The 14,156-nt window shown below is 35.4% G+C and overlaps 1 protein-coding gene across 1 annotated transcript in view; it reads right to left on the bottom strand.

The window, feature by feature from the left end:
• PTPRD (protein tyrosine phosphatase receptor type D) overlaps positions 1-14,156 on the bottom strand; it is a 278,606-nt gene that overhangs the window by 50,700 nt on the left and 213,750 nt on the right. The window contains exon 22 of the mRNA XM_042826904.1: positions 3,971-4,146. Coding sequence (XP_042682838.1) covers positions 3,971-4,146 — 176 coding nt within the window. The remainder of the gene's footprint in view (positions 1-3,970; positions 4,147-14,156) is intronic.

The raw sequence follows: 14,156 nt of genomic DNA on the forward strand, positions 1-14,156 counted from the left end.
AAAAAAAAAAAAAAAAAAAAAAAAAAAAAAAAAAAAAAAAAAAATTAAATAAATTAAAAAAAAAAAAAAAAAAAAAAAAAAAAAGGGAAATCCATATTTCTGGAGGAGGGAAATATAGAAAAGTAAGAGAAGTATCAAACATTAACACTTAACAAGCTTTGCAGCCTTCCTTGGTGTAATGCACAACTGTTTCTCTTAATCTCTGATTTGCACCCTTATTCTTCTTTTTCTTTCACTCAGATTAAACAATTATTCTATCAACAGTGTTTCATTTACTATCAGTATACATAATCATTTTTTGTGTATGTTTCAGAGCAAAGTAGATTGCTCTGAAAGAAATGCCTCCTATTTATTTCCATAGAAACTACAAGACATATGAAGAGCATAGTAACACCATTGATAGAGAAAATTCTCAGCTACAAAGCAGTGTTTTTCAGCATAGTCACCACCATCAGCTATGCATTTTTGCCAGTGATGAACAACAGCCTGCATGTCATGCTTGTAAAAATATGAACCTGTAGAAGTGATACACTGTCACTGTCACCACTCCTGAAAAGCACCACTTTTTATAGCTGAACAAGTAAACTATAGATTCACTTTAATATCTTTAGTTGACGAACTCAGCTGTAAAACTGTGTGCATTCTCAAACCTGAAGATAGTCAGACATCTAACACATGCTAATGAACTGACTTTGTTTCAGTGGATGCAATTAAAGTCCACATCTTTATCTACTCTGTCCTGGTTAAAAATGCTGATATCAAGCTGCAGGACTGTACAGTGAATAAAAGCAACCTAAAACAAAATGACAACTTGAAGATGGAAAATAGGTGAAGTCCCAGAGAGAAATGATTTTACCTTGAGACAAGAATAATGATCAGGTTTGCAAGACACAAAGTTGAACCAGAAGAAAAAGAGAAACGAAATTAGCAGTGATCTTCATCTTTAAAGTTATAAAACTGTGTTTGTATTTCTAGCATGAAATTTCACTTCTATCCTGCGATAAGAAATACACTACACTAGAATTACAGCTTGAGAAAAAACAACAAAATCTTTTCATCACATTTTTCCTATGCAGATTTTCCCATTGCTCCTTCAATATCAACACCATTATTTGCATTACTTATAGCTACTGTATTAGAAAAAGAGGTAATCTGTGTGCCATGTTTACACTGCTCCAAAATCCATGGGAGTTAGACCAGAGCTTTATAATGTGCTGGATATGTGCTATCTAACAATATACATTGAGTACATAAAATTCGTATCACCTATGAACACAGAACTAGCTAAATTATGCACTAAGAAAACACAAACACAAGCATTGCATGAAGAGACAATCCATTGACTAGACTGTCTGGTCTCTCATTATGCTCGAGGGACATATTGCTGCTGAATGCTAATCACTTGTGGAGGTGATTGTTATTCTGATCAGCGGTTTTTAGAATGCAGTCAGCAAAGGGGAGATTTATTTTAAAAGTCTGCTAAGCAATTATTGAGAGGAATGAATGGAATTTCATTTAGTTACATCAAAACATCTTTCTAGGCTATGGCTGTCTGTGGCCTGCAGTATTAAGATAAACTCTCAAATATTTAAATACACCTTCTGAAATTAACTGCTTATTAGGATCAGATTTTTTCTCAGCATTGATACCATTTGCAGCAACATTATTATATAAGAAGCAATTACTGAACAAATGGACAGAATTTCATTTGCTTAATTCCAAAGAACTTTTAGTACCTACACTAAGGCCTGTAGTGTCCAGATAAACTGTAACTTTCTGAAAATTACTCTCTTCTACTTGCCAACAGGTACACCCATGTACAAGCAGAAAGTGGTTCTATAATTATAATGATACACATTGCTTGACCTGAAAAATAAGTACTTTATTTAAAAAAAAAAAAAAAAAAAAAGTTAAGAGTAAATATATATATATACTTCATAGCCTCCATAAATGAATGAATATTGCCAAGAGATTCAACAATTGTGTAACCACTGCAATTATGTGTATCTAAGCATACAAAAAACATCAGTGTCTACACAATACATTCTCTAATATTCCAAATATACATGCAGAAATACATCATAATTTTGAAATGGAACTCATCCATGAGTTGCTGAAATATCAGCTATTTTCCAGTTATACACTTTTTATTAATTTAAAAAATTTTCTAAATCTTTTCTCTTCCTCCCTAATTTATTTCTCTCCTTCATGAACTTTCTACGTATGTTGCCCAGTGCCTTTGTTTCCTTCACATCTTGTATCTCTCAGGACCTTCCATTTGCAATCCTTTATCCTGCTTCTCACTTGCAGATCTCTATCCTTTCACAGAGGCTCCCAGGAGCATGTAACCCAAGACCTCTGTGGTAATATTTTTTCTGTGTTAACACTCATGTTTATTATTCTGCTCAGCATTCATATTAATTGCAAATCCTGATTCTTTTAGTGGTTTCCCATGGGAAGCAGTTACTACAGATGTTAGAATTACCCTTTCCTTCTCACCTCTGATTTCTACATTTGGCTACAGCTTCTGCTTTATACTGCGGGACCTATTTGTGTGTTTCAGGTTCAGCAGTAAACCTAAAGCAGAACCTTCTCCAATCAGTGCACGTTCCCATCAGCAGTAACAGCATCATATGCAGGAACAACCAAAGAGGAGTTGTAGTTTGTCTTGATATAATATACAGAATTATTTTGGAAAAAGAATATTGGGGGGATCACCTTCTCTGCTTTTTCTAACCATTTTCTCTTTTTCTTTCTTCTCCTCTGCCCCAAAAAGTATTTACCATTAGAACTAATGTGTGTCATGAAATACAGACTTTGCTAATAAACCTTTGTGCAGCTGTGTTCTGTGGCCACTCTTTCCATCATTTCATCTTTATACATTATATTTAAGAAAACCAACTATTTTTATATCCCCTTACATTATACTAATATCCATTCATCACTTCTATTATTAAATGTTTTAGTTCTTTGCTTTTCTAATTTTATAAACTTTAAAATTTTATTTGAAGTATCACAGAGAATTTTGTATTCCATTACTGCATATATTATTTATGTTTTCCTTGCACCCAGAATGTGCTAAAGTAACATTCTTATATTTTTAATCAAATCCAAATCCTCAGTGATCTTAAGTGTAATCTATACCACACAAAACTGAAAATTGAATGCAGACATACATGAATTTTCTTATCACAATATGATATAATTATCGATTTTACAAAACAAATAATGCTTTCAGTCTTTCAGTCACCTCCTAGTGCTTACAGATGACTGAAGAACAACAAAATTCAATGTGGATCAAGAGATGTCAAGATTTTCAGAGGATAAAAACTCTACCAAATAAATGGTGTGACTGTAATTTCACAGATGAAACTAACATTTCCTATGCAAGTGATTTTTGTTGTTTGGACACTTCTAAACAGTAGTAACTGAAGAAAAAAGGTCAGCTCTTGTGTATATGCTGGAGGCAGACTAACACATATGAAACAAAGAAAAATCTTACCTGAAGTGATTTATCATATAATCTTATGATTTCTGTTAGAAGAAATCTTAAACATCATCCAGTTCCAAACACCCTGAAATTGTTTGGGATACCTCCCATTACATCGTTTTGCCCATCATTCCATCTAGCTGGCCTTGAACACCTGTAGAGACAGGGAACCACAACCTCCCCCAGCAACCTGTTCCAATACGTCACCATCCACATAATGAAGAATCTCTTTTTTGTATCTCATCGAAGTCTAATCTCTTTTAGTTAAAAACCTTTACTGTTGGTGCTACCACTGCACTCTAATGAAGTGGTCCATCCCATATTTCCTGTAGTGTCCTTTAAAACACTGAAAAGCTGCTGTAAGATCTCTCCAGAGTTTTCTCTTTTCCAGGCTGTACAATCCCAACCCTATCAGCTTGTTTCTCAGGTAGTACAATACTATTAACTTTGTGTTTTGCTGTATGTATATGTTTTCCTTACCCGGGACCTCTCTTCCAATTTTGTCATCATGACAACAGTTGCACCACGTTGCTCCCACATCATTCTCCAGAAGTCTCCAAAGGTTTCTGGCAATGCCCCTTGTGTTGCTATATATGCATTCTGCTTTCTGTATCCATCTATGTAGTTGGCATTGATATAGTCACTTCCTGGTATGCCTGCAAAGAAAGAAGAATGAACATACTGGGCAGCATTTCTCTGAAGTCGTATTGTGCAAGAGCTAAAAATCCTATTACAAAGCTGAACTGTAGAATCTGAAAGTGCCGTATATCATGTAATACATACATTCCTAAAAGTGAGTGCATGCAGCTTCTTGGGTATGCTTGCCACTCTGGGAATATCCATTCTTTTTAATTAAATGAGCCAATTTGATAAGGAAGTAAGAAGTCTGAAAATATATAGGGGGAGAAACCTGGGAGTGAAAACAGCAATATGCACAAGCTGGTTTGTCAGTGCCTGCTGTCACCTATTCACATAGAATCATCTCCCCTGACCAGGCAGGGCAGCCTCCCCACCAGCACCCTGAGTAGGCTTCAGTCAACTCTCTCATTGAGCTCATTGCATTTCTTTCAAATACAGAAAAAGATTTCATGCTGCCATATTATTGACATTATTGACATATGCATTTTTCCCAATAAACAGGAGACAAAATAGCTTTATTTTAACAAAAATTAGCAAGCAAGTAAAAAAACTGGAATCTTCTGTACATTGTATGCATGAAATATAGACATTTACAAGCCTGAGATTAAATACTTGAAATGGAGACAGAAGCCAAGAGATACTTTCACACTGGACCTACACTGTCATTCTCCCGAGACTCTGATATGTTGGACTAGACAGGGACTTCAAGTATGCCTACCAGAGTCTTTGGCAAGTAGGCACTTGCTCATTTTGTCTACTTACAGTCCCACATGATATTGAGCCAGGTCTTGGTCTTTGTCTATTTCAGTGAGATCATGATTGCTATGGCTGTACTTAGAGATGTGTCATAAAATACTGTCTACCTAGATGCTAGCTGTAGAGGAGATCTTGTTGCTGCTCTGAACTAAAAACAGAAGTGCTGGCAAAAAAAAAGAGGTAATTATAGCCATATTGATATCAGTCCCACATCCACTGGATTCAGCGGTGAATGGTCCAGCTGTTGGCTCAGACTATATGCATGCTGCCTAGAAACAGAATTATGATGTCACTACTGCTGCTGCTGACTGGAAGAAGACAAAATATTTATGTGAGATCACAGGGCAGGTGAGATCCCTGAGCAGTGTTTCCCATATTACTGCTGTGTTGAGCATTAAGGTGTTCCCAAGAAAAATTAGCTGAAATACACAACTGTGCATTGTAACAACAGGTTACAAAAGGTATGTTAATGTAATTAACAGAAGTTACTTCCTCTCTGTTTAAAAATTAATGCCTATGTTTGCACAGCCAACCTACTACGTCCAAGTTTTCAGCCCCAGGATATGGAGCAGATTGCACCAACAGTTTCATAAGGCAGTCAAGGTGATACAACCTCACAGACTTATTCTAAAGGTGTGACTATTTTGACTTTACAAACAGTATTTCACTTCACGGAAAAAAACAGAGTTTCTTTTGACATAAATCACAAGTTGCTGAATAAGTTCAATGGAGTGTTTCTCAAGCTTTCTGTCAGAAGCTGAACTTCCATAATTACTCTGATTAGTCATCTTCTGCTGGTGATCACAATCTAGGAATGATCTAGGGTGTGTACTCCAGTCTTACTTGACAACCAGTGGCATATATCTGAAAATATCTTCCAAAATAATAAAAGAAATCTGAAATTATTCAGATTATGAGTTACTGCAACTATAATCTGGCATTAAAATTTGCCTTTATGTCCCCATAAATTTGATAGGTTTCCTTGTTTTTTTATGTTCAAAATATATTTAAACAGAATTTTTAACTTGATTTGACTTTCTGTGCTAGTAAAGGAAAAACCTGACAAAATGTTTTAGAACAGGAGACTTTATAGCTTCAGGGGCATTAGAGAGGCAACAAATGGCATTCCTCAGACAGGATGCATGGACACAGGAAGACTGGCTGACTATTATTAGAAGTGATTGAAATTCTCTTCTGTGAAAAACAGAATAAAATGTATCACCTTCAAAACATAATCTATAGCTGAAAAGTGTGATTTACTGCCATAAGAGGTTGGAGTTCAAAAGCCTCGCTCTTGAAAACTTTTATTTTTTTACACAAGAGTTCTTATTGTGGAAATTGGAAATAATGGCTTAGAAAATACAATTTCCAGGCAGAATGTCGTATTTTCTTCCCTTATCAAGATAATAAAACATTTTTGCACAAAACAGATAAAAAAGTAAAATGATGCCAACAGGAGAAATCTACACCAACTGGGTATTATTACCAAAAGAACTGAGAAAGCTGGTAAGAAATGTTTTCTGCATAAATTAGAATTTCATTATGATGACTGCTATCATACTTTGAAGCATATGTTATAAATAAAAGCCTGAGGAAAAAATGAAAAGGAGAAACAACACTTTGTAAAGTGGTTAAATGATCTTATGGGAAAGCTGTCCTCTAGAGCTGATACCGTACAACTCAGCATGAAAATTAAGCATAAGAAGTATTGCAAACTGTGCAGTAAAGAATGATCTTTATAAATATCTGCAGCCAATACTACCGGTACTCAATATAAATAATTCCAAAATTTCTAAAATTGTTAATACTCACCAACTTATATTGCATTTATCAATAAATCATATTGAAATAAATACCTTCTAAATTAAATATATTATAATTATTTAAAATAGAAGGAAGACCCTGTTCCAGGGAGTGGAACACTTCTACTATGAGGACAGGCTGAGAGAGTGGGGCTGTTCAGTATCTAAAGGGGGGATATAAGAATGAAGAGTACAGATTCTTTAGCAGGGCCTGTGGTGATAAGACAAGGGAAAATGGTTTCAAATTAAGAGAGTGAGATTTAGACTGGATATAAGGAAAAAGATTTTTTTATGATGAGTGGTGAGGCACTGGAAGAGGCTGCTCTGAGATGTGATGAATTGCTCCATCCCTGTAGACATTCAGCTCAGGCTTTGAGCGACCTGACGTAACTTGGATGTCCCTGTTCATTGTAGGGAAGTTGGACTACATGACCTTTAAGGGTCCCTTCCAACTCAAATGCTTATTTGATTCCACAAAGTAAAGCTAGTTTTCAGATTGTATTCATCAGAAATGCAAGAAGGATAATCAAGATTAATAATTATAGGTGTTTTCAAAGAAAATGAATACACAACTAGGTTAAAATGGAATTTTTCACTCGATTTCGGCAAGAGGCATAAAATGTCTTACGTGTTCTTTAGCCAGAAAAATCCTTTTGCAAAATTACTTGGCATTATGGTGCATGAAAAGAATGTTGTTGGGATACGAAAAGGAAGGTCTCTTCACTACAGCCCCAGAGCAATAACTCATGACTCAGCTAATTCATTTCATGGAAAAAAACAACCCCAACTATCTAAACAATATTCACTCTGTGAAGATTTTTGTCTAAGAATTCCCCCCAGCAGTAGACAGAACTCTGTAGGATTACACTCCTACTGAGATGAAGAGAATTCCAAGCACTCAGGTCCATTTTGTGTTTCTTTTATCCCACTAGTATTACTTTCATTTTTTGCATTGAGTCTCTTCATTGCAATTTATATGCATGATCTCAGTTTCACATTATGTTCCAAATTCTTTTCATTTTCTGTAATACCATTTTCCTGTTCTAACTTTCTGTCTCACACTTTGCCACACTGATTTTTCCTTCATCAACTACATTGCTACAATTTACAAAACCAAGGCCTTCAAGGGAGGCTGTGTTATCCTAAGTGGTTTAATGAGGTATGTATAGTTAAAAAATAACATTTACCAAACCTAAACATATGTAAATATCTACACTAACCAAGCAGAAACAATTATCAAAGGAAAATAAATCTGAATATTAAAATGTTACTTCTTGGTGTACCTTTTCTGCTCATAACCTTATTCTGAGCTGAGAAAGCTGAAAAATTCTCTGTCAAGTCCAATAGGGCAAAAAACAATCACATGGCAACTAGTTTCACTGCAGTACACTGCAAACCTTTGTTAGTTGGCACAGCCTGAAGGGCATACCAACATGTACAGAGGCAATTGCCATCATTACTGAAATTCAGATGTAAAAGTTAAGTGAGGTCATTTCCATGAAAACATGGGTCAAGGAGGGGACAAAACATCTAAATTCTGCCTTCAGTAATATTGATATGACCTGTAACTAACTCTATTGGCATCAGGAGGATTTACTTAAGACTTAGAATGGCTTACCTTAAGTGTTATTTTAAACTAATGCAAATATGATTTGACTTCTACAAGTTTTATCAAGGCAGAGTTTCTGCATAAAAAGTCAACTTCCAGATTGTAATTGTACTATAACTATTTTTGAGTAACCTTTTCAGCTCTAGTTATAAATGACCAGAGTACACAATCTCCTTATTCTGTCAGCCAGGAAACAGACACAACAGGATCATGTGAGTAGATGAGCTATAACGATATCCTATTTTCAAATACCTCAAGAGATTAAAGTTGATTTTTTACAGAAAAAGAGTGAATGAACAATAAAATAAAATCAACCAATGACAGAATTCAAGTGTAAAGGGTTGAAAAAAGCACTTAAACGCTATATCTATTACTTTATGGTGAGTCTGTACTCATGAACTGATGTGTCTGTATTGTTCGTCTCTTTACACCCAGGGATCCTCGCTGCAAAGCTAATAAAGCAGACCTCAGAGTTATTGATTCGGTTATCTGAAGGTAGTTATAGTCTTAAATAGCTTTAATTAGATTTTATATTTTATCTACAAACTGAAACCAAATCATAAAAGTATTTCAAGCCTTTACAACTTCTATATTCTGGACAGTCTTTCTATTTAAAAAAAATATTAGAGCTCTGTTTCTGTGCTGCTTTTATAACAGATGTATTGTTAGTCATAAAAAGAGTATGAAGAAGTACGATTAAATGCTTATAAACAAGAACAATGTAATGACAAACTGAAAATGCTGATGAAGTTGTACTCTTGGGTTAAATAAATATCTGTACTTTGAACCATATCAGAGCAAAACCAAATTAAGAGTAGCTAGTAGATACCAGTAACAAATGTTTATAAGCAACTCTTTGTAACTTTAAGTCCTTACAGGTAATGAGAATAAAGTAATTATTTGTAAGAATGAACACTGGTAAAATTAAAATATTTTACTAAGACTGCAAAATACAGTATGTATCATCTTAATCTAATGAAAGGAAAAAATAAGTGATAGAAAATCAGTAGATTGTTAGGACTACAAGAATCTGACAAAGACAGAAAGGATGAAGGTGACAGATATGGATTCTCAGAGTGAAATGTTGAATTACAGTAAATTTTGAAAATAAAGGAATATCAAATAATGGTTTGCAGGATAAGCAAAATTAAGCAGGACAAAGAAAGGTACTGTGTACAGGAGAGAAGGAAAATATTTGAAAGAGGCAGACAAGAAAATACGGAAAAAGTGAAATGTAAGGAATACATGCGAACTATATATTAAAGGATGTAGGATATCTGCAGGCAAGGTGAGAAACACAGAAAGTTTCTTAGAAAGAATATGCGAGAAACAGGCCAGGAAAGCAAAAAGCTCTGTTAAGAAAAAAACACTGATGCTTTTCATAGCAATAATTATTCTAACATATATATTATATAATATATTAAGCATAACATATGTTTAACTTGCTAATTTTAAGACAAAGCAAAATGAAAACAAATGGCTTATATGGTGCAGAGACACAAATAACAGCATTCTTATGGCACAGTGACATAGTACACTGTGATATCAATACTTTGCATGATAGTGCACAGCAGATACCCAAATTCAACATGAAGTCATCATACTGTGATTAGTTTACAGCTGTCTGAAACTTGATTTAAAGATGTTCCAGCTCTGAGAATGAGTAGCACTAAACTAATTTGACAAATGATTCTTGTTAGGTATATCCTCTTGTTTGTGTAACTAAATGGTGCACTAAAATGGCCACAGTGCCTCTACTTAAACGAACTGAAATGATTTCTGGTTTGATTAGATATGTGCAATCAGTCAGAATTTATAAGAAAAAAAAAACCCTCAACAAGTTTCAACATGAATGCATTGTAAATTGTGAGGTGCCAAATCTTCATTCTCCATTTAAAAATTAGACGTTTTGCTGAAGCCTTCCAGATGGGTATGTATACATGAAAAAAATCAGTTTTCAGAAGAATAAATTACTCAATTTTTCTTTTTACATTACAACATCATAAGTGAATTCACAGGCCAGAATTATACCCATGCAACTTCTTTAAGCATTGCTTCTGAGGTTGTCATGATGAAGTATACTCTAAATCATTCTTCTATAACCTATTATCATTGCAAAACTTTTGCAGTTCTTATAGCCGTCTATACTTGTAGAAGATTAATGATATTTAATTATATTTTTTAACAGAATACAATGTGGCTACAGTTTGAGAAAGTGAGAATAGTTTTCATATTCCAGAGCTGTTTAATGATATATGTTGACCAGATTTCTTTCTAAATCTAGAGATCATGACCTGAACACTTGATGCTAATAGACTATTAACTGACAGTCAAATTAATAGCAATACTTGTAGGTTCTTACTTTTTTCATTATATAAATCATTTATGCTATAGTCATAGATGTAGTAGAAGTTTAAATTCACTAAATGTCACATAAAAAAAAAAATAATTAAGGTGCACAAGTGCATGGGACCTGCTGGGATCCATCCATGGGTTCTAAGAGAACTGGTGGATGAAGCTGCCATGCCTATATCCATCATATTTGAAAGGTAGTGGCAGTCTGGAGAATTTTATACTGACTGGAAAAGGGGAAACATAACCTACATTTTCAAGAAGGGAAAAAAGGAAGATGAAGGGAATAACAGGACACATCAGTCTTACTTCTGTGCCTGGCCTTACTTCTGCCTCATTTCAACCTCATATGAAGTTCAACAAGGCCAAGTGCAAGGTCCTGCACCTGTGTCAGGGCAATCCCAAGCACAAATACAGGCTGGGTGGTTAATGGCTTGACAGCTGCCTTAAGAAGAAGGGTTTGAAGGTGTCGGTTGATGAAACTCAACATGAGCTGCCAATGTGCACTGGCAGACCATAAGGACAACTGCATCCTGGGCTGCATCAAGAGAAGAGTGACATGCAGGTGAAGGGAGGTGACTCTGCCCCTCTACTCTGCTCCTGTAATATTCCACCTGGAGTACTGCATTCAGTTCTGGGGCTCTCAATACAAGAATGACATTGAGGTATTGTACTAAGTCCAGAGGAGGGTCATGAAGGTGATCAGAGGGCAAAAGCACCTATCCTATGGGCAGAGGCTGAGAGAGTTGAGGCTCTTCAGTCTGGAGAAGAGAAGGCTCCAGGGATACCTCATAGTGAACTTCCAATACTTGAAGGGAGCCTACAGGAAAGCTGGGGATGGACTTTTTAGAAGGGCATGTAATGACAGGACAACACAAAGTGGGTTTAAACTGGAAGAGGGCAGATTTAGACTACATCTCTGGAAGAAATTTTTTACTGTGAGAGTGTTGAGACAATGGAACAAGTTTCTCAGTAAGGTTGTGAATGCCCCTACCTTGGAGGCATTTAAAACTAGGCTGAATGGGGCTTTGAGCAACCTGGTCCAGTGGAAGGTATTTCTGCCTATAGCGGGGGGTTGGAACTTGATAATTTTAAGGGTCTCTTCCAACCCAAACCATTCTATGATTCTATACTCTGCTAAAATATGATAGATTTAGACATCTTTTACTTTTTTCATCACTGACATTTGTAAAGCTATGCCACATATGGCAGACCTTAAGTCTTGGACATCTACTATAAGAACTGGCAATCATTTTTAAAATACTCAACTTTTAATCATTTTCTTCCCCAGAGTTTTTTTTTTTTTTTCCTTAGAGGATAAAGAATACAGAGCTTGCTGTTTTACGTTTGTCTAGTTTTTCTGTTAATGTGTAAATTTTGGACTCAGATTCACATAGATGAATACAGTAGACTTCAATATGTTCTTTTATTTTTTCATTATAATAGAAAATTTCACTTTTCTTTCAAATGCCCCTCTCTGATGTACCCAAAGACTAAAACATGAGAGATGGAATTTCCAGAATGCATGGAAAAAGAAATTTTGCAAAGTAAAGTTTTCCTTCAGGTGGAAGTTCAAATTACCACAACTATTCAGAGTTTTCATTCCAAGAAGACTCTGATGAAATAAAATTTAAAATTGAGTTTAAAAATATAAAAATATTTATTACAAAGTGATCATTTACGTGGTAAAATTCCTTACTATAGGCAATTATAGAAGTCTAGAAAACAGGACAAAAATAAAATTCTGAACATTTGCATGTGTAATGAGCACTATAAAAGATGCCAAAATAAATACTTTGAAAGAGTCACTAACTCTTGTGCTTCAGGATTCAGGTAATTTTAACAAATTACTACGAAGGAATTATTCTCATAGTTATTCTTAAAAGCCGTGGTGGAGGGACTAGGTGTAGAATACAAGTTAGAAAGAGTAAACTGATTACTTGTGGCTCATTGTCAGTATTAGTTTTCTTACTGCCTCCAGATTACTACAGATAACAATTATACGTGAAATCCAAAGATTCTTCATATATTTGTAACACAATGCAGTGAAGGCCAAATTTAGACCCTGGTTAACTTGTATAGTAACCTACAGACTTTTTCTTTTTTTTAATGATATTCAAAATATTGATTTCTTATCAATCTGTCTAGACACCTGAAGAGAGGATGCAATGGAGGCAGAACCATGCCCTTTTCAGTGATATCCAGTGACAGAACAAGAGACAATGGACACAAATTGTAACACGGGATGGAGTACTTTATTGTGCAGGTTATGGAGCATTGGAGCAGGTTGCCCAGGATAGTTGTGAAGTCTCTCTCCTGGGTGATCTTTGAAAGCCTTCTTCCTACATAACTTGCTCTGTATTTCCCCACTAGAGCAGAATCACATACAGAATCACCCGGTTTGGAAGGGACCTCAAGGATCATGTAGTTCCAACCCCCTGCCTAGCAGGGCCACCAAACATACACATTCAGATCAGGTTGCCCAGGACCCTGTCCAACCTGGCCTTAAACACATCCAAGGACGGGGCATCCACAACCTCCCTGGGCAGCCCGTTCCAGGGCCTAACCACTCTCCTTGTATAGAACGTCCCCCTAACATCCAACCTAAATCTTCCCTCCTTCAACTTGGATCCATTTCCCCTAGTCCTGCTGTTGTCAGCCCTTTTGAAGAGTTTACTCCCCTCGTGGGTGTAGGTTCCCTTCAGGTATTGATAGGCTGCAATGAGGTCACCCCGCAGCCTTCTCTTCTCCAGGCTGAACAAGCCCAACTCCCTCAGCCTGTCCTCATAGGGGAGGTGCTCCAGAAGGATCACATGACCTCAAGAGGTCCCTTCCTAACTTAATTATTCTTTGCTTCTGTGATTCTATGATTCCCTAATAGGGAATTTATGCACCAGATGGATCAAAATTTCATTTGTTGTTCTGTGTCCAACACTGACATCCCATAAGGCTATAGTATTTTTATTTATTTAAATCAGTGAGTGTTAGTGTTGGAAGTGTTAACTTCCTAATGACATTGAGAAACATTATAAATATATATTGCCTCTGTTCATTACAGTACTCATAAATGAGATTTATTTATTTTTCATATTCTTAATATTTATTATTTTAACAAGTATACTGTATAATTTGATACTTTCTGTTACTTCGATTTTTTTTTTGTTTGTTTGTTTGTTTTTTTGTTTTTCCCCTAAGGTTTTTATTCTTATTCTTGAAGTAACTTGGTTTTGCTTCAGGGAGCCAAATTTCATGAATCACTGACAAAAAGGGCAACCTGGCAGAACTTTCTAACCCCAGAAGTCTGGTTTGCTTAAAATTAATGAATAAATGGATTTGCAATTAGGCTTTTTCCTCTTTTTCTTTTTTTTTTTTTTTCTTCTCCCTCTGCTACACAACTCTTTGCCCTGTGAAAATCTTGTTAAACAGACTTATTCCTAGGTTAAACATTTTGTTCAAATAACTTTACATAACAATTTAGAACAGCTGTCCAATTGTTGATTTTTCTTGA

This window comes from Centrocercus urophasianus, unplaced genomic scaffold (assembly GCF_019232065.1).
Source record: "Centrocercus urophasianus isolate 14NV4802_14NV808 unplaced genomic scaffold, USGS_Curo_1.0 seq_27, whole genome shotgun sequence".
Taxonomy (NCBI): domain Eukaryota; kingdom Metazoa; phylum Chordata; class Aves; order Galliformes; family Phasianidae; genus Centrocercus; species Centrocercus urophasianus.